General features: G+C 37.1%; 2 protein-coding genes across 3 annotated transcripts; one reads left to right on the plus strand and one right to left on the minus strand.

Moving 5' to 3' along the window:
* Positions 1–388: 388 nt before the first annotated feature.
* Positions 389–19,651, plus strand: LOC120190635 (zinc transporter 5-like). Its single transcript, XM_039193679.1, has 12 exons — positions 389–518; positions 1,384–1,576; positions 1,697–1,782; positions 2,981–3,065; positions 3,310–3,388; positions 3,560–3,690; positions 3,815–3,901; positions 4,028–4,137; positions 4,478–4,608; positions 5,164–5,290; positions 5,826–6,122; positions 19,637–19,651. Exons 1-10 carry the CDS (start codon positions 469–471, stop codon positions 5,274–5,276), a joined length of 1,065 nt encoding a protein of 354 aa, XP_039049610.1. The 5' UTR covers positions 389–468; the 3' UTR covers positions 5,277–5,290; positions 5,826–6,122; positions 19,637–19,651.
* On the minus strand, positions 7,366–10,692 carry LOC120190636 (protein ABA DEFICIENT 4, chloroplastic-like). Of its 2 annotated transcripts, XM_039193680.1 has the most exons (6): positions 10,453–10,672; positions 9,392–9,617; positions 8,467–8,567; positions 7,954–8,082; positions 7,733–7,821; positions 7,366–7,632 (listed from the first exon to the last, which is right to left on the minus strand). In XM_039193680.1, the coding sequence occupies exons 1-6, from the start codon at positions 10,495–10,497 to the stop codon at positions 7,482–7,484; spliced, it is 741 nt and encodes a 246-aa protein (XP_039049611.1). In that variant the 5' UTR covers positions 10,498–10,672; the 3' UTR covers positions 7,366–7,481. The 2 variants fall into 2 exon arrangements, with proteins under 2 accessions (XP_039049611.1, XP_039049612.1); XM_039193681.1 differs by lacking the exons at positions 7,366–7,632; positions 7,733–7,821; positions 7,954–8,082 and adding an exon at positions 8,134–8,382 and having other exon boundaries at positions 10,453–10,692.
* Positions 19,652–21,001: the final 1,350 nt, after the last annotated feature.

Here is a 21,001-nt window from a genome sequence, read left to right on the forward strand (position 1 = left end):
AAAATAAGAAAAGAACTTAATTATTACGTGAGTTTAAAATAATTTTGTCATGGCATAAAAATAGTACAAATATAAATTAAATTTAGAAAAATAAATAAAAAATAAATTAAAGAATAATACCTATTTAAAATAATCAATATTTATTCATTCTCTTTACATAAACTAAAAGAATTGAAAACTTAAAATCAAATTAAGAACGGTCAAACCACAAAGTAAAAACAAGAAGGAATGGAACAGTTAAAGCCCAATTCTCCAACTTAGCCCAGCCAAAAACAATTGAGTCCTATGTGTTTTCCAATTTTTTCCCTATCATTTTATTTTTGCTTGTTAAACACTGACTATCAGAAATTAATCTCTGTTTAAGCTGTTCCTAATCCAAATTAGACCACACTCTCATAATAAGCTATAAATATTCGCCTTTTCAGATACGAAATTCGTTTTTTTTCTTTTTTCTTTTTCTATTTGAAGATGATGTCCCCAAGACCAATCTCTGAGGTTCGTGGATCGCCTCATTTCAGGTATGTATTCAAATAAAACAAATCTCTCTTTTTTTTTTTTCAATTTTCAATTTGATTTTCATTAGAACCCTAGATTTTCTGTTTGGTTTTCTAGGAAAAAAAGTAAAACTGTGGAGGAATGAGAAGCTGGAATCTTATGTTTATATTGCAGATTTTAGGTCAACCGTTTTTTTCTTTCCTTAAAATGATGTTATGAAATTCCTACAAATTTAATTAACTTTCCCCTTTTCCGGCATTTTCTTGGCAACCAAACGGCGCCTTACCTTTTTTTAGCTTCTAGCGTGTTTAGCATTACTAAACTGAATCTGTAGCTTACCAATTTGCTTGATTAAAGAAGTAACCAGCTAAAGGTTTTCGACTGATTTTTTTTAATTGTCTGCTTGGCTTAATGTTGGTCGAGAGCTTTGCCTTTGCATTTTACATGTTTGTTCCATTAGTGGGATTTCAGTTTTTCATTGTTGATATGCCTTCTCACTTTGTTGACTTGATGTATGAATTAATATGGCTTAGGCTAAGAGAATGTTCCCCTTGAAAATATAATTTGTTAGAAACTTGATTGAATGATTGTCTCTACCAGTGTTGAGTACTACTACGTAGTTTATGGGAGAATTTATGTTTTGGAAGGCGAAAGCATAAGGTGCAGCTTAAGTCTGATCATTGAGGTATTAAACTCTTAACAGTGAATGAATTATTTAGTTGGAGATTGAAATAAATGTTTTCTTATATAAATAAAATGTAAATATTAAAGTACATTTGGAACACCGTTATATAATAACGTTTTCGTATACTTGGATATGGATTAATTGTATTTTATTTTAGTTTGCTAGTGCTTAGATGATTTTACCATTAATTGTTTTACTTGTAGGCAAACTCCATTGCAGATAATCCACATTGTTGGGAACTTCTTGAGAATATGGTCAGTTTACTCCATGTATCGGTACCTGAACCAGACTGGAGCTTCAGTGATACTTTTTATCTTCAGTTGTCTGGTTCCATCATCTATCTTATTTTTACTCTTACAAAAGCCTTGGAAGGGGAGACCACTCTCAAATACACAGGTGTAGTGGAATTGCTTCTTTTCATGAGAAAGGAATAACAATCAGAAGAAAGAGTGTTAACTTGTATACTTTTCCTTAATCTGTTCCTTTTTGAAGTCATCGTTATTTGTTAACTTTCAGGTTGTTCCTTCTGTAATTAATGGAGCAATAACAGCTTTATACTTCATCTTGTGGGGAAAGGGGCTTAAATCATGTGGACCACTTAGGTACCTTTCTGGTGCATTAGAAAATTTTTCTTCTGTTTATGTTTGCATGTCTCAAACATGTTTGGTGTAGTTAGATTGAGCATATAAGAGGGTATCTTTGGAATTTTCTATGCTTTATAAACATAATATAACTTTCCTATAGAAATAGTGCCAGTATATTTTCCTTTCCATTTTCTCCTATTATTAGCTTATACAAGACATGTAAATATTTATTTATTGATTTTATGAGAAATACTTATGCTTTCAACCTAAAACATTTTAGGAATCCTGAAATTTACTGTTTCCATTTTAATTATTTATATTTGTGCAAAATGCATGTAAATGTCTTATTGTAGTGTCAAACCTCGTCCTTGCTTGGATAGTTTCTGTAATGAACCATGAACCCTATTTTATCTGTTGTTAGAAAAATGCATCTTGCACAAATTCTAACCCACAAGTCCAAGCCTTATGAGAAATTTTCCCAAATATTGGCAAGCATGCACATGATAATTTGGGTCTCCTCATCTTCATAGATTACTTGGTAGGCCTTATGTTAGGTTGTGACTCATTGCTTATAGGCTATTTGATTTAGGCCAGATGTTTGACACGATATAATGCATTTTGTTTTAATTTGAACTGTGCAAAATTTCTTTTATCATGGTCCTTGCAGTTTCTAAGATTTCTTTAAATTTCTAGGTAACACTCTGGAAGTTCATTAATTTATGACATATTAGGTTCAATTTTGAACTCTCTCTCTTCTTAGACTCTATTTTCAACTCTCTCTCTCAAACATACATACCACACGGACATTTTTGGGAGGCCTGTTGCTTATTTGTGGTCCTCTTGAGTTGGAGCCCCCTTCAGGCATTCCTTCTAATATTATCCCAAGGAGGAAAAAGAGGAAGCTGTCAACAGCCCAAGAACATTGGTTTACAAATATAATTTGTAATATAAATTAAGTTCACAAATATAAACTGATATTTACATACTTTACTAAATATGCTTTATTTTAATGTTATATATATTTAACATATATATAACCTTTGTTATTTCAAATTAGCTCAGCTGCAGAGTTTGGGTTTTCAAAGCATTTCTGTTTTTGTTTCTGCTTCCATGCTTATCTTCTTCTTTCTGTTCAATCTTATCACGGTCCTTAACCCATATGAAACTTCTAATGGTTTTCATGGCTACATTAATTTTCATTTTTTGTTTTCTCTAGAGCTATATTGGCGGAGTATTCTGGTGCTGTTCTTGGAGTATTATCTGCAGTATTGTATGGTAGAAAAGGCCATGTCTGGAAAAAGGTAAACACATTTGACTACAGTCTATAGCTAATTGGATATTTATATTCATGTAGAAGAGATTTGTGCCTCCATAGTCTGGGGTTGTCTTTCTTCAGAAGTATTTGGACAGCACATTGGTCTTATTGCCATACTTGTTTAGAATTGAGATCAGTGATGCTATTAGGATCAAATTTAATATGTCCTCAGCGTCAACATTAATTGATGAAATATCTGATAATTGATGTCTTTACTTATGGTTTACCAGGTTGGTGGGCTTATTGCGATGTTGGCATCTTTTTATTTCTTATCTCAAGGCTGGGCTGTTGCAGCACTTTCTCCATTCTATATCCTATTATAGGCTTTTCTCAAATCTTAGTCCCTAGGATATTACCATCCATTAGGCGCTTTGTTTAATATCATCTTATTTGATTTTTCTCTGTATTCTCTAGACAGTTATCTTCATTTTCATGTTCTGATTATTCAAGTTTGATTTGATGAACTTAACAATAAAATACCATTCAAAGATAGCCTTGATTCAGAGGTTCAGACTGAACAAGTATTGGGTATGAGTCAAATGATGGTTCCCACCTTGGCGGGGATCTTATCAGCTCTGAGAAGGGTGATTGCGAGGCGGGTTTCACTCAAGGTATTGAAATTAATGCATCTGTAGTTATCTTCTAGACTCTTTTTCAACTGAAAGTCATCAGCTACTAGCCTCCAACCCCCTCGATACTAACATAATTTCTTATTGTTGCATTTCCTGCCTTTAGAATCAACTCAAAAGGCGGCTTCATGCAATAACCATTGCTTCTGCAACATCTTTTCTATTCCCTGTGGCCATGTGGGACTTTATCATTGTAAGGGTTCTGCTATTCCTATTCGTTGTTGTAATTTCATTGAGTGTACATGTTTAGTTTCATCTTTATGGATCTTATCTATTTTGACAATTTTTTGTTCTTCTCTGCGTAAATTGAAAACTTCAGGGATCCTCTGACAGCAATGTGGAACTGCCATTTTCTGCCTGGCCTTTTCTGAGTACTGTTCTCTTTGGAATAATATTGATATTCTACGTTGACAGCATCGCAGAGGAGAAGTATGACAGTAGATAAAGCAGTGCAATGGCATTTATAATTTTTCAAGTTTTTAAGAACCTGTTGCATTATTTAATCAAAATTTTCAGATTTGTGCATATATAATGTGCCAGAACCCTCGTACTACATTCCTTTGCATTCCTTTTCCCCCCTTTAGGTTCTGCATAGTGCATACACTCAAATTCAAGTAATCCTTAAAAAAAAAAACAAAATGATGGGAGGGGTGTTATTTTGTTGATTGTAATTTTGCTTGGACAACTTCCATTTATTTCAGCTTTAAGCTTTTTGACTAAATGCAATGTAAGACTTGTATATAACTGCAGCTACTTCATTCGTTCATAGGTTGCATGTGGTTTTCTCTTCTCCAAGACATTTAATGGCAGCTGGAGGATGCATAATTGTCATGGAGATTGCGTATAAAATGGACTTCTCCTTGCCGGGCTTTTTAATTTGTTCCTCAATATTAGGCATTGGTATGTATAACTTCTTCATTTTTCTTTAAGTGAATGAGCTATGGATGAAGAAGGCTGCATCTCCTTTGGAGTATCTTTTTCCCCTTTTGATCTAAATAGTGTTGCTTTCAACCCTTACACATAGGATGGCCCCCAAAAGACTGTAAACACATAGGAAGGAATCATGTATAAAAGTTTTTTTTATTAATCGTTGGATATGCCACAAATTTTACTTTATTTTATATCACAGGCCTGTTATTTATTAAAAAAAAGCAAGAAGTTGGATCTACCACATCTTGCCAGGCAAATGTATCACCAGAAGGGATATAGACTATTATGTCTATCTCAAAACATATTAGATCATAATGAAATCTTATTCTGCTACCCTTCCATCTTATCACTTCTCATTGATTCCACGAAGGAGCTCTTTCTCATGCTTATTTTTGCGGTAAAATTTGGTTTTCTTGACTCATTATTGAAGTTTCTGGAAAAAAGGGTAAAAAGCTTCAATGCACAGCAATGTTAATGTGACTAAATTTCAAGGGATCTTATCTTTGATTCTCCATAACTTTGTAGGGATATATGAAGCAACTACCTTGGAACGTGTTAGGAAAGATTCTCTTCAAAAACCAGATATATCAAATGGGATGCTGGACGATGAACTTGAGATGTCTTCTCTTCCAACTTAATTTGTGCTGTTCTGGTATGTGAAGAATGTTCTTGTGTACACATCGAACTCCTTGTCCCTCTATTATATGTGGTTTTGGAAGCATTTTACTGCATGGCTGGGATTTTGGGTGGGTAGTATGAAGTGAATTATATCGATTAATGGCCAGTTCATTCTGATACTTGAAACTGCACAATGATGGTGTGGGGAAGCAGGTCATTTCAGTAAAATATTTTCTGTTTTCTGAAAGATAAGGAGTTATTTTTTCTAATAAAAAAAGGATATAGACTATCAAGGTTAGCTGAATATAATTAAGGGAAATCTAAGTAGACAGTCAAAGATACTTTGACATTTTTTCCATCAGTTAAAATGTTTTTGGGGAAGAAGTGAATAAGACTTGGCCTCAGAGCTTGTGGAAACATTCACCAAAGAAACACTGGGGTAGCACTGGAAATATATCTATATATGTATATATATAGCGAGAGGGGGGTGTTTGGCATTTGAAGAGCATTTGTCCTCTTTTCTGTGGTAATGATTGTTTTTTTGCTGACCGTTCTACCTTTTTTTGCAGCGACAACCTAGGTTTTATGCATGAATATGCAATTTTCTTGCAGCATTTATTGTGAAGATGTTGATTTTGTTACCCTTAGTTATTGGTCATGATGGGTGGTAAAATCCCAATGCTTTAATCAGTTGCCAGCCAGGTAATCCCCTGCCTAAATTCTTTACTGTCAAAATGGTTTAGCATTTGAGCCAATCGTTGATATGCTAAAACAAATTTAGACGGTTGACCCTAGTGTAGCATTTAATAGGTTCCAAGGTTGTAATATTGTTTCAAATTTACCTTTTTTTTATAGCTTACAACTCGGTAAAAAGATAATGCTTGCACTTGCCCTTGAAGGGTTTAATTTAACTGATTAGATTTAATCATTTATTGGTGTTAGATACAGCTCTATCTACTTTTATGTCAGACGGCTTTTGCTAATTGATGAAAAATTGTTCCAAGGTTATAATCTGTTGATAGATGAGATAATACATCTGCATTAAACTATGATGTTTTGGAATGTTGGTTTGGTGGCTCGTGAATGCTCGGGACGAGTTTGTAAAAAATGTACTTAGTGTTTGTATGGATCTGCTTTATGAGTTTTATGTGTTTGTATTGTTGGTATTCTGCATTCACGTTGAAAGATCAGTCATTGGCAAATAAATGCTGGTGACTTATTTTCCTGTCGTTGTTTCAGACATGTGTCGCTGTTAAGAGATTATCGGAAGAAACTTCTTATCGATCTAGCTAACAAAAACAATAATATAAGAAAAAAGAACACAAACTGTGATTTAGCGAAGAAGCACTGTGTTGTTCTCGAGGGTGATAACAAGTTGTTCAATTGATATAGCTGGCGTTGAGACAAAAATCTTCTTATGCCTCATTATTTACCAAACAAAGCAAGTTATTAATACCCTCGTAAGCCAGAGCTCGACACTGATTTTCAACAAATGCTATCAAATAAAAAGAATTCTTTGTTTACTTGGGACACACAATAGAGTAAAATTACATCATAAGATTACGTATGTAGGTGTACGTGTGTTGTCAATTGGTTAAAAAAAGTTATAAATATATATTATCTTGTCATATTAAATTATTAAAAAAAATGGTTTCGTGTCAAAATGTTCAGTTGGTAGTACCTCTTGTAATCTTCACTGCCACTTTATCCAATTCTGCGTCGAATTTCTGGCAGAAACGTGTTAGGGTTACAAACTTACCATATCTTTTCACAATCATTCGAGTAATGCAATTCGACAAGATAATATTCCCAACCAAAATCAATCGTTTCCAGGTCCATATTTGGCTAAGATACAGGAACCCTATGGGTTTTACAGTGCAACTATAAGGGCATTTACCCACCAACTATTAATTCCAACCTTTTGCTTTTTAGTGAAATGTGAATATCCTAATAGTTCATGTTTTCATCCTCATTAAGTTTAGCCTTCTCAGTGCTTCTAAGAAACTCTCCTCGATAGAGTTTTTTTTTTACTTCGGTTCCCATCGTATTTAAAAAAAATCCGACTTTGATAAGGGAGAGGTAATTATTAATGAATTGCTTTGACAAACATGAAGAAACAGGAGAAATTGATGTTTTGATGATGTTCCAAGTGAAATTACAGGGACAGCACAATTTATTCCATACAAAGGGATTAGTAGTTGCATGTTACTTAAATACAGTGGATCTCAGTGCATTCTATGTCTGTCACCTGCAGCAGTTTCTGCAAGTGCTTTGGTAACAAAATGAGTAACAATTCCAACGGGGCAAAACAACAGGCAAAGAGAAACCGAATGCCTAGTCTCGATTTGGTTTTGCAGTCCGTCGTTGAAAACCTGCCTGGATTTGAACAATGAAGCAAAATGGTCAGAACTCAGAAGTTTGAACTGATTACTCGCTTGAGCGTAAAATCAGGAGAAACAAAAGGAGAGATGGATACCTTGCAGCAAAGAGATCTATAGCCAATAAATGTATCCATGCAGAAGCTAACGTCATTTCACTAGAGAACATTTTGGCCATACCAGATAGCTAAAACTCAGGGTGACAAGAAAAAAAAACATGTAAAAGTGAGCACGCAAGTTGCAGTCATCGTAAACAATCGTATACATCTAAAACAAACAGAAGATAGGTCATATAATGTAAGTTCCGGTGAACATATACCTCTGGCAGCAAGTATTTAGTAGCAAATATCAGCCTTAATGTATCAGGCGTCCACGACAAGTATAGCAAATATGCATAGAGAAGCCCAAGCACGATAAAGGGAACACCACTTTCCATAGTCCTTTTAGTCTGCATTCATAATTATGCAAGCCAAACACATGAATTTCGCTAGATATATAGCCCGGCTCAAAATATACACACGTTTCATGCAAAATATTGGTGTATCACAGGAGCGTGTGTATCAATATATATAAAAACCACCATAAAGGTTAACCAAAACTTCTCTCCGTAAAGGTTTAAACCATTATGGAATATATTGAAATGGTTGTCATAGAAAACACATAAAACAATGTCCCCGACAAGGAAAAGTTGAATGAAAAACTTCGGTTCCAACAGAATTTGCACCAACATAAAGTTCAGATTACAAAGCTATAAATGGTGAAGAGGAACTAGGAAATCAGAAGAAGAGACTAATGATACGTAAGATTTCCCTAGTAATAATTAGAAACTTACCAGTTCAGCTTTTGGAGCAAAAACCATGAGAGTATAGAATGGAAGAACAGCTGCCGTTCCCAAGGTAAACATGCTGCTGGCAATTTGAGAAGTTGTCAACCCTGTAAAAGTGTTGCAAAACATACCAGTTAGGAAGAACAAAAGAAAATGCTTAGCAATGTCGACTTCTAACAATATTCAACATATCGCGTACATCCTACAAAATAAGGACATTTAAAGTGCACTTCAGCATCAGCATACTTGTTGTAAACCACTGATGGGTGCAAGTAGGACACTAGTAAGCACAAAGGCAGTGGCAAAAGGAAAAAACTGATCCAACGGCCAAGCACAAATCAGCAATGACAAAACAAAGGAAACAGTAACAGAACTATCTGATTTAGACATTTTCACAACCTTTGAGCAGCAATAATTTATATAGGAAAGAATAACATGTGGAACAAGCCTCTAGAATATGTCAGACGCTTCATTTAGCAGCCTATGTCAAAAGCAGATCAATTTCGTTTTCTTCACTCTTTCAGCACATGGTCAATGATTTTCGTTTTTTTTTTTCTAGTAAAATATTGGTTTCTGCTACATACAATAAGTGAGGCGCCAAAAAGTAACAGCAAGAAGGACCTAATGCAGATAAACTTTGCTAGCAGATAAATACTAGGAATTGATAAAAAATTCTACTAGTTGCAAGAGAGGTATGACTTTAACAGCCAAAAGAGTATATTCATAGAAATCCTCGAGGTGAAATTATGTTAAGATAAACGAGCTTTAGAAGGGCCATGGTGAGCAGCAAAGAAGACTGTAAGCGACTGTCTAAGAAGGCCGACCTCCTGTTTCAAGATAGTGGATGATTCACAAAATTCTAACCATGTGACATGATTGAAAACTATGAAACAATTAAAGCAAATGAAAAGTAAGTGCTAAAAAGAATTACATGAAGCTTGTACTTCAAAGCTTTTTCTAAAGGGAACAAACGTTGAAACTTTTTTACTAATAACAAGTCTTGTTCCTCTAGCAAAACTCCATTCACCAAGTAAGCCAGCTCCAAATCTTGCTTGCTGGCTAGGATGATCTGTGGCCCTGGTTTTGAGAGCAGAAGTGAATCTTTCGTCCACTTCTACACTACGGCAAAGATTACGTGGCTGCCCAAAGTGACTAATCTAAAAGAAAGAAACCCCAAATTTAAGGATACCTCTAGCTTTAAGGTTAAATAGGAAAATGTCAACATGTTAATACGCTGCATAATTACACAAAGTCCACTACATGGCTCATCATAACTCAAGTTCTTTAACCATTAACATGCTCTGGTAATTAATAACATGTGAGACAAACAATGAAAGAAAGCAGACCATATTTATTTTCAGTTTTAACTCATAATATTCCCTCATATTATAGGCAATTATATACTTCTTTTTCTCATAAAATCATTAAGGGATACTACTCCAGCCTATCATTTAAATGATGTATGAATTATTAGTTTAAGTTGAAAGTGTGAGGAAAAAAAAGAGGAAAAGTTAAAGAAACCAACAGAAGGAACCAAGTACAAGGGAAAGCAAGACTTCAGAATAAGAATTTTACATGAAAATATAATCATTTTGAAAGCCTAACTGCAGGTTTTAGTATGCTTCGGTACAATCAAAGTTCTAATATGTCGATTGAGAAAGCAAAAACATAGTGAAATTTATGTCTATCATGCAGATTAGCCGAAATCCCTTTAACTTATTTTCCAATACAATAAAGTCTTAGTTTTTTTTTTGTTCAACAAGACAAACTCTCCAAAGCCAAAACCCACATTTCAGATTTAGCAGAAACTAGAGTGAAATGTGCCTATGAAATCGTCAAATAGATTGTCCCAAAAGAAACTTTCAGCAAATCACAGATTCATTAAAAAAAAAAAGATAGAAACTTTCAGCAACACGCAGATTAAGAAACAAATCAAAAGCTTAAGAAGCCTCAAAAGGGGTTTTTTTTAAATAAAAAAGTAAGAAAGCAAACCTTGGGTGAGATTAGAGGATGGGAAATGCAAGAAGACAAGAACATGGTTGCTGAAAAACTGAAATGCCCTTTAAGAAAACCAACATCAATGGCTTCTTCATGAGCTTTATATAGACGCTATTGCCCAATAGTTGGCAACTAAAGCACTACTACAGCATGAACTTTAAAAAGGTGATGAGATTAAAAAACAAAATATGGTGAGTTCGGCAATGGTTTGGACTTTGTCCACAAATTCCACTAAGACCGGCAAAAGAGGAAGGAAAGAGACATTGCCAAATTTGAAGCGTGTACACAACCGTTTTGTCAGGGTTTTAAGTTACGATTTATTATTATTATTATTATTATATTAACAAAATTTAATTACATTTTTGCAGGCTTAATATATAACAAGCCGAAGCCCAACAAAAGTTGACCCGATTACATCAAACCCGACCCAAGTTTTGACCCGGTCTAGACCCGTTTATAACCCAAATCAGTTAGGATTTTAAACCCTAAATATCAACAACCACTACCAACAAATCTTCAACTACCCACCAGAGCGTGAGCTTCACCGTCCTACTCCCCAGTCGTGTGTGCTGTCGCCGAGTGCTTCCCCAGCCAACAGTCAGCAACCAATCCATCAACAGTTACAGAAAATACAAAATCAGTCAAAAAATCCAAGAAAATCTTGAAAAAAATCATATTTTTATCCAAGGCATATCATACCTTGTCAATCAAGGAGAATAGGATAATAATATCCTGTCTCCTAGGCAACAGAGATCACAAATCACACATGCAACCATAAAATCATAGGGGAAAACCATTAGGGGGAGAAAAAAGAAAAACTAGTTCGAAAAAAAGAAAAACAAAAACATAAAAACCCAGAAAAAAGAAAAATATCTGAAAAAAGAGAAAGGGGGACAAGAACCAAACAAAAAAATAAGAGAGAAAAAAAACTCATTCGAACCCAGTAAAACCCAAGTACATTAAAAAAAAACTTACCTTTGAGGGAGATCTGTCCACCTTTGCTTCGTTGGAGGGATACATTATCGACGTCAAAGGTAAATATTTTACCTTTCGGGTTTGGGGTATTATTTTTAGATTTATGTACATATGAGGGTTGAGATGAGGGCTCAACCGTAAGGGTTTGGGTCTAGTGAGGCTATTTTGAACGTGTTTTATCCCATGGTCATCGAGATGTGGTGGCCAGGGTCAAGGCTTGAACCCAATCAGTGGCGATAGAGAGGGTTTCCCCTATCTCTCGTGAGAGAATAGAGAGAAAAGAAGGGGAGAATACGGCTAAAAGGGGGAGGTATGAAATGATATTAGATTTTCAAATGACCCCTGAAGGGGATTATATCAGATCCCAATGCGACGTTGTTCTATGGGGGGAGGGGGCAACCGATTCAACTTTGTTTTTGGGTCATACGTTTGGTGTGAAATGACATCGTTTTGGGTGTTAAGTTTCTTTGGGTCCAGAGTGTGGTGTAATCACGAAAAAGGGTTGTGTTTTTGTAAAGTTTACATTTCGGTGCTGTGTTTTTGTAAAGTTTGCATTTCGGTCATTGAATGGAATTTATTTCTTTTTATTTTGAGCATTTATTTATTCGTACTTTTATTTTAATCCTCTTTTATGACAGATGCATTTATGAAATTATTCAACTTTGGTTACAACATTTTTATATGTTTATATTTTAGCCTATGATTGCTTGTATTCATACATATATGGTGTTTGGACTTTGGTTATAGTATTTACGAGACTTTCGTTTTGGTTCTTTGGATTTGTTTAGAAGATAAGTGTTTAATTGGTGTTGTAGATCCTAGATTTTAAACTAAATTCATTTTATACCCTATTTTTTAGTTTCGAATATTAAATCCTATGAATTTATTGCACATTTTATTATTTTCTTAGTCCTGTTATTAGGCTTTAACTTATTTATTAATTTAAGTCTTTTATAATTTATTTATTTTATAATTTTATAATTTTATTTTTTCTTTATTTTTCTATCTTTTTATGTTTATACTTATTATTATTGGTTGTATATAGGTAAGATATTATATATATGCATGTGTATTCAACCTCAATATATATATGTTATAAATTGTGTTTAATCTCATTTATTTTTAGGTAATAAAAATATGTTTGTTAATATTTTTTCTATTACTTGTATCATATTCCAATATTCTGTAAATATGTTATTTGAATATTTTCAAGAACAACGAATTGTAGAATAGGGGTGGAAAGCACTGCTTGATCGGAGTAGTGTGATAACTCCGTAAAAGGCCACATTTTGAGATCTTTTTACTTAAGTTATTGGATGTCTAAAGGCTCATTTAGGACCATGTAGACGCATTTAGAAGCATTTAGTTGCATGTGGTGGATTTCGGTTTGCCGTGGCATTTTATTTTGCTTTACGGGAAAGGTATTTGTCTGATGATGTGGAGGTATTGATAGCAAGAAGAAGAGGAAAGAAAATGCCGTGACATAAGGATATTGCTGAGCAAAATGAATTTGCCAAGTTCAACTGGCATTTCGAAAATGCTGTAAGTGCGAGAAGATATTTTTGCAGCCAGCTGTATCCGACTCCTCGAGAGCTCTGCCTGAGAAATCCACCTCGAAGATCCGCCTGGAGGGATCGGCGCTCTGCCCGCCATTTCTGATGATGACGCCAGCTAACCCTGTAGATCCTACCTGTCCTTGGGCGCCTGCAGCGGGATTTTGCCGATCCATCAGCCAGCTACCCAGGCTGCATCATAGACTGTCCTGCTCGGCTCCCAAGTAACTCAACTATGGTTTTGGGGTTTCCTAGGATAGTTAACATCAAGTCCTAGGATTTGTTTCCCCTATAAATAGAGGATGAAGCCACATTAAAGAGGACTTTAGTTATATACTGGTTTGAGCTTAAAAAGTTAGAGTGAGAAGGTCTCACCTCTCTCAGTCAATCCGTCTTGCCGTGGAATTTCTCCATGACAAGCTTGAGAGAGTGGCATTCTAGACATCCGAGAGGAGCTAGTTTGCTAGGGGCAGTTCGTGGTGGCCGAGGGAAGCTCCTACAGTGCACGCCTAAGGCCTTTTCTCCTTCCCTTTGTTATTTGCTTTCATATTTGTTATTTGGGTTGTAAGGAACGGATAATCTTGCTTTGTGCTTGCTTTTTTCGAACTCCACCATGAACTAATCCTATTTGGTGGGAGTTTATTTTGGATGTTTAAGTTTTATTTCAATGAATGGTTGATTTTTCTATGCTATAATCTATTTTGTTTATGGAGTTTAATGCCTTAAGGTTGTAGGAGCTACGAGAGTAGCCATTCCTTAGGAGATTCTTAGGGTTTGAGAGAATACCTAGGTAACATATCCTTAGTGTTTGAGAGAAACTAGGGAGGAACTACATAAACAAGGGGTTCTAGGTAGTAACTAGGCCTAATCCACCTTATAGATAAGGCTAGGATTTTATTAGATTAAAAGGAGTTGTGCATGAACGATAGGTTAGATGTTAATGCTGTTGCAAAAAGGTATTACCGAGACATATCCTGTTATCTGAATCAATAGGATCACTGTAGGGGTTTACGCCAATCGGATTTTCCAGGACATCTTTAATCTGTCGAGTCCCTTCCTAGAGATAGCTGAGGGAACTTTAGTAGACTCTGTCGGGCAGGTTAAGCATAGAGGAAATACCATTCATAGAAATAGACTTAGGTTTTCCTAGTGACTCCCATCGTTCATTCCCATGCTGCTAGTTGTGTGAGAAAGCTAAAGTCCTATAAATTAAATCCAGTATTTGTATTTTTATTTTGCCTTGACGTTTCCATTTTCCTTGTACGTATTACAATTTCATTTGCCACGACATATCCATTTACTACCACACCACCATCATTCCATTCCCGCATCAGTCATTCCATTTTGCCACAACATTATCATTTATATATACCATCACTAACTTTACTTAGGTGACAAAGTAAATTGCCTTGACAAACCTATTTGATTTCCCTAATTCCCTGTGGAGACGACACTCGACTTATCACTTTATTACTTGTTCGATTGTATATACTTGCACACATATCCGCATCCATATTTAGTACTCACAAAGAGCGGACAAGTTTTTAGCGCCATTGCCTGGGAGTTGGCAACTGGAAGTTAAATTGATTTGTCATAGCATTCTTATTTTGCTTGTTCATATTTTCTTTTTAGTTAGCTTAATATGTTTTTTTTACTTTCCTTAATTTTTCTTCATTTATTTTTCTAGGTACATCACCCGAAGTAATCCTGAAGAGCCATTAGAACCTATTGATCCTGAAATCGAGAGGCTTTTTAGACACAGAAGACACGCTCAACGTGTAAACATGTACCAACTCGGAAATCAAGGCATTGGCCATGAGGAGGATCAGAATGCCGGGGCAAATTTAAATGCTGGGAATGCAGCCAGACCTCACACCATTCATGATCACTTAAATTCAATCTTATAAGATTTAAATCCTGGAATTGTGGCCCTAGATATTCAGGCAGCCCATTTCGAGCTTAAACCCGTCATGTTCAATATGTTGAACTCTATAGGACAGTTTGGGGGCATGCCAAATGAAGATGCCAGACATCATATTCACAACTTCTTGGAGGTGTGTGATTCGTTCCGCCAACAAGGGTTGACGAAGATGTTCTGAAATTAAAGTTGTTTCCTTACACCCTACGTGACCGAGCAAGGGTGTGGTTGAATGGTGTTCTAGCGGGTTCAATTGAATCGTGGATAAATCTGTGCAAAATTTTTTTGCTGCGGTATAATCCTCCGAATATTAACACTCAATTGAGGAACGACATTGCTTCCTTCCATCAAGCTGATGACGAGTCGATGTATGAATGTTGGGATCGATACAAGGCATTGCTTCATAAGTGCTCAAATCATGGTTTTCAAGATTGGACCCAAGTGGTGATGTTCTATAATGGAGTAAATGCACCCACGAGGATGATGCTAGATGCCTCGGCAAATGGGACGCTGCTTGACAAATCACCAGCAGAGGCATTTGACATTCTGGATAAGATTGCCACTAATGATTGTCAATTTTCATCCACACGGCTAGGAGCTGGGCGCAAGTCACATGGAGCTTTCGATCTAGATTCTAAAGATAACGTGTCCACCAAACTTGCTGCAATCACCAAAATGTTGAAGAATTTACAAAGACCAAGTGAGGTGAGAGAAGTGAAGGCAGCTCATTCAGTATGTTTATTATGCCACGGCAATCACAACGAGAGTGATTGCCCAACCAATCAAGAATCCATCAACTTTGTAGGCAATTTTAATCGAGGTAACAACAACCCTTATTCCAACACATATAATCCTGGATGGCGTCAACATCTAAACTTTTCATGGGGAAATCAAGGATCCAACAATGCCCATTAACCAGCTCGGTAGCAGAATTACAATGACTCTCAGGGTTATCAATCAAATATGCCATGGCATAATTCTAATAAAGGAGGACCATCTTCATCAAACACAAGTTCTCTGGAAGCCACAATGCAAGAATTTATTGCAACAACAAAAACAATGCTGCAAGACCATTCGACCTCCATCAAAAATCAAGGAGCACTACTCCAGAGTCATAGTTTGTCGCTGAGGGCGCTGGAAAGTCAAGTTAGTCAAATTCCCGCAGCATTACAAGAACACAAACCAAGACAGTTACCAAGTGACACTGAAGTCACTAAACCTCATGGCAAGGAGAACTACAGTGTGTTGACTCTCCGAAGTGGTACACAAATTAATGTCGAGAATAACTTTGGGGGAAAACCAAAGGCTGATTCACCCCTTGACACCAAGCAAGCTGATCAAGAAATGCAAGAAGAAGCACCAATGAAAGAGAAAAATGCTGAGGAATTATCAAGTAAAGAAACTGAGGGGGAAAATAATAATGCCAAGACAACTTCTGTTCGCACCCCGTCAGTGCAGGAAGCTAGACCCCCACCTCCTTTTCCTCAAAGACTGAAGAAGCATAAAAAGGATATCCAGTTTAAAAAGTTCGTTGACATTCTGAGTCAACTGCAAATCAATGTCCCTTTTTTCTAGGTTATGGAAAAAATGCCCACATATGCTAAATTTCTCAAGGAGATTGTTACCAAGAAGAGAAAAGTTGAGCAGTATGAAACAATTGCCACGGTAAACGAATTTTTCTATTCCTTAAGTAAGCTACCACCGAAGAGACATGATCCAGGCAACTTCATCATCCCATGTTTAATAGGAGATAAATTTGTCGGGAAGACATTATGTGACCTTGGCTCAAGTGTGAACTTGATGCCTAAGTCAATATTCGTCCAGCTCGGGATAGGAAATACGAGACCCAACTTAGTCATCTTGCAATTAGCTGATCGTTCGCACGTTCTTCCAGAGGGGCGAATTGAAGATGTCATCGTACGGGTTGACAAGTTCGTCTTTCCTGTCGATTTTCTGATTCTGGACTGTGAGGTTGACGCCACAACACCCATAATCTTAGGGAGAACCTTGCTAGCTACCTGTCGTATTCTGATCGACTGTGAGAGGGGATAGCTAACGATGTGAGTGGCCGATCAACATGTCACCGTAAATGTTTTCCGATCATTTAAGTACATGGATGATTCTAAAGAATGTCAGAGCATTTTAGAGGTTGATACAGTAATTGCAAAAGAAGCAGATAAATTTTTCCATGATAATTTCATTCAGCTGGGTGATAATGATGGACTGCTAGAAGACTTAAAGGCCGAAGAGCCTAACTACTTTTCATCAGAGGAATAGCAGGCTAGCTTTCTCAAGGCTATCCCAGGTACGCATTTTGAACCTTTAAACTTTGAAGAGTTTGTTCCTCTCAAGCCCTCATTACAGCATGCTCCTACCTTAGAACTTAAGAATTTGCCACAACATCTTAAATATGCTTATCTGGGTAGTGATGAGACATTGTCTGTGATTATTTCCTCTGCCCTTACTCCTAACCAAGAAACTAGTTTGCTAAGTGTTTTGTCACAGCATAAGAAAGCATTGGGGTGGACGATGACAGATCTGAAGGGAATAAGTCCAACAATCTGCATGCACAAAATCCTGTTGGAAGAATGCCATGGAAAATCCATGGAGCCACAACAGAGATTGAACCCAATCATGAAGCAAGTTGTGATGAAGGAGATTCTCAAATGGCTTGACACTGGAGTAATTTACCCCATTTCGGATAGTTCGTGGGTAAGTCCCGTTCAATGCGTGCCCAAGAAAGGGGGCATGACCGTAGTAACGAGTGAAGACAATGAATTGATACCTACTCGCACGGTCACCGGGTGGCGAATTTGCATGGACTACCGTAAGCTTAACAAGGCCACCAAGAAGGATCACTTCCCTTTGCCGTTCATCGATCAAATGCTAGATCGACTTGCTGGCAAGGCATTTTATTATTTCTTGGATGGTTACTCGGGGTACAACCAGATTGCCATCGCACCAGAGGACCAAGAGAAGACCACGTTCTCGTGCCCCTATGGCACTTATGCTTTCCGAATGATGCCTTTTAGACTCTGTAATGCCCCGAAAACTTTTCAGCGCTACATGCAAGCCATATTCTCTGACATGGTTGAGGATTATCTTGAAATTTTTATGGATGATTTTTATGTTTCTGGTGACGACTTTAAAAAATGCATCGATAATTTGACAAAGGTGCTGAAGCGGTGCGAAGAGGCCGACTTGGTACTGAATTGGGAAAAATGCCACTTCATGGTAACATAACGCATTGTTCTGGGTCACAAGATTTTTGCAAAGGGCATTGAAGTTGAAAAGGCCTAGATCGAGGTAATTGAGAAACTTCCTCCACCAAACTCTGTCAAGGGCATTCAGAGTTTCCTTGGACACGCTGGATTTTATCAAAGATTCATCAAAGACTTCTCCGTAATAGCCAAGACCTTGTGTACCTTGCTGCAACAGAACCAACCATTTTTGTTCGATAAAAAATGCCATGTCGTATTTAAAGAGCTGAAGCAAAGACTTATCTCTGCGCCGATCGTAGTTCCCCCAGAGTGGACGGCACCGTTCGAATTATTGTGCGATGCAAGTGATTTTACCGTGGGAGCTGTGCTCGGACAACTAGAGGTAAAATTTTTCATGTGATTTATTATGCTAGCCGTACCTTAAAAGATGCACAGTTCAATTACACAACCACTGAGAAAAAATTACTTGCTGTGGTATTTGAATTTGACAAGTTTAGGCCATACTTGATAGGCACAAAGGTTATAGTTCACACCAATCATTCAACTATAAAATATTTAGTGAACAAAAAAGATGCCAAACCTAGATTGATTAGATGGATATTACTATTGCAAGAATTTGACTTAGAGGTAGTTAATAGAAAGGGTACTGAAATTCAGGTTGCAGACCACCTGTCTAGGCTAGAGAACATTTCAGAATGCCATGACATTTTTTATATTAAAGAAGAATTCCCCGACGAAAAAATTTTATACGCCACAGTAATTCTGTGGTACGCTGACCTTGTTAATTTTCTTGTTTGTGGTGTTTTTCCTTATGAACTAAACAACCAGGGTAAGAAAAAGTTTCTGCATGATGCCAAGTTCTATTTTTGGGATGAGCTGTACTTATTCAAGCAATGTGCCGATCAAATGATAAGACGGTGTGTCCCCGAAGAGGAGCAACGCAATATCTTATACCATTGCCACACAACAACCTATGGAGGGCATTTTGGAGGCTCGAGGACTGCGGAAAAGATCCTCAAATCGGGCTTCTATTGGCCATCGTTATTTAAAGATGCCCATGAAATTTGTAAGGCATACGACCGATGTCAGCGCACTGGAAACCTTTCCAGACGACATGAAATGCCACTGTAAAATAGTCTGGAGATAGAACTTTTCGATGTTTGGGGCATTGATTTTATGGGACCATTCCCATCTTCTTTTGGGGATTTATACATTTTGCTTGCGGTAGATTATGTCTCGAAGTGGGTTGAAGCAATTGCTACGTCGAGGAACGACTCGAAGACGGTGCTCAAGTTCCTTCACAAGAATATATTCACTCTATTTGGAGTACTGAGAGCCATCATCAGTGATGAAGGCACCCACTTCGACAACAGATTAATTGCCAATGCATTGCAAAAATATGGAGTATGACATAATATTGCCACAGCATACCACCCGCAGACAAATGGGCAAGCTGAGGTGTCCAATCGTGAAGTCAAACAAATCCTTAAGAAGGTGGTGAACCTTCGAAGGAAAGATTGGTCCCCCAAGCTCGATGAGGCATTATAGGCCTATAGGACAACATTCAAAACACCTCTGGGAATGTCGCCTTTTAAGATGGTATATGAAAAAGCCTGCCACCTCCCGGTTGAGTTGGAACACAAGGCATATTGGGCAATCAAGAAGCTAAACTTTGACGCACAACTTGCTAGGGAGAAACGATTGTTCGACTTGAATGAAATGGAGGAGTTTCGAGCGCAAGCATATGAAAATGCCAAGCTCTACAAGGAAAAGACTAAGAAGTGGCATGACAAAAATATTTTGCCACGACATTTTAATAAGGGCCAAAAAGTGATGCTCTTCAACTCAAGGCTCAAACTCTTCCCTGGCAAACTAAAATCACACTGGTCGGGACCGTTTAAAGTTTACCATATCTACCTATATGGCGCTGTTGATATCAAGAACCTGGACGATGGATCCATTTTTAAAGTCAATGGCCAACGCCTGAAGGCTTACCAAGGAATCCCACCTGCGCGTGACAAGTCGGCACTACTCTTGCATGATGTCGACATGGGTCCGGCATCTTAAGGATGCCCTGACATTTTAAATTTACTACTGTGCATAAATAATTTTTACTCTACCATTAGTTTAGTCTTTCTCATTTTTAATTAATTATGTTTATTTTATTTTTGTGCAAGATACTTTCCACATGACCATTACGTGAAGAGTATGGAGGAAGCTTGTGAAAGTTGGGCGGCAAAAGTGATTCAAAAAAGGAGAGAACTTTTTCACTTTTACCTAGGATTAAAACTTTTTAACTTTTAATTTTTGTCTTCTTCCCGCCTAGACCCCACAATTTCTCCTTCTATCCCCCACTTAATCTCATCTCTTGTTTTATCTTCATTTTCTTTTCATTTTTCCTTGACTTGTCCTATCTTATCTTCCTCTTCTCTCTTTAACCAAACCCACCATAACCGTCCAAAACCCCAAGTTTATCTTCTTTCTTTCTTTTCACTCTTTTCTGATTAACGATGGTCCGTTCTCGTCCCCCTGTGCCACATTCGCCACCACGGTTTGTGGATGATCCCGCCCGTGAACGGTTTCAAACAATCAAGAACCGGCGAGTCTTTTTCGAGTTGGGGTTTGTCTTCTCCGAGAAGGAGGACGATGCCTTCAAGAGTGAGGTTCTCGACATGGTCACGAAGCATAAGTGGTAAAAATTTGCCAAGCATCCCGCCGCCGTCAACGCTACTTTAGTGAAGGAGTTTTATTCCAACATATCCGAGCCAAACCAGCATACCGTGACGGTTCGCGGTATCTCTATTCGTTTTACTTCTTTCGCTATTAACTGTTACTTTAATATGCAGGATATTACAGATCACATACATCTTTTGCGC

The sequence above is a fragment of the Hibiscus syriacus genome, unplaced genomic scaffold, assembly GCF_006381635.1.
Source record: "Hibiscus syriacus cultivar Baekdansim isolate YM2019G1 unplaced genomic scaffold, ASM638163v2 tig00116962_pilon, whole genome shotgun sequence".
In the NCBI taxonomy this organism is placed as follows: Eukaryota; Viridiplantae; Streptophyta; class Magnoliopsida; order Malvales; family Malvaceae; genus Hibiscus; species Hibiscus syriacus.

What these genes read in the sequence shown, in the direction of transcription:
- LOC120190635 (XM_039193679.1), top strand. Translation starts at nt 469, where the DNA reads ATGATGTCCCCAAGACCAATCTCTGAGGTTCGTGGATCGCCTCATTTC. An exon ending in AAATCATGTGGACCACTTAG is followed by an intron (nt 1,783 to 2,980) that starts GTACCTTTCTGG and finishes TGTTTTCTCTAG; the next exon opens with AGCTATATTGGCGGAGTATT. An exon ending in AAGGCCATGTCTGGAAAAAG is followed by an intron (nt 3,066 to 3,309) that starts GTAAACACATTT and finishes ATGGTTTACCAG; the next exon opens with GTTGGTGGGCTTATTGCGAT.
- LOC120190636 (XM_039193680.1), bottom strand. Translation starts at nt 10,497, where the DNA reads ATGTTCTTGTCTTCTTGCATTTCCCATCCTCTAATCTCACCCAAG. An exon ending in ATCCTCTAATCTCACCCAAG is followed by an intron (nt 9,618 to 10,452) that starts GTTTGCTTTCTT and finishes TCTTTCTTTTAG; the next exon opens with ATTAGTCACTTTGGGCAGCC. An exon ending in CTTTGAAGTACAAGCTTCAT is followed by an intron (nt 8,568 to 9,391) that starts GTAATTCTTTTT and finishes ACACTTTTACAG; the next exon opens with GGTTGACAACTTCTCAAATT.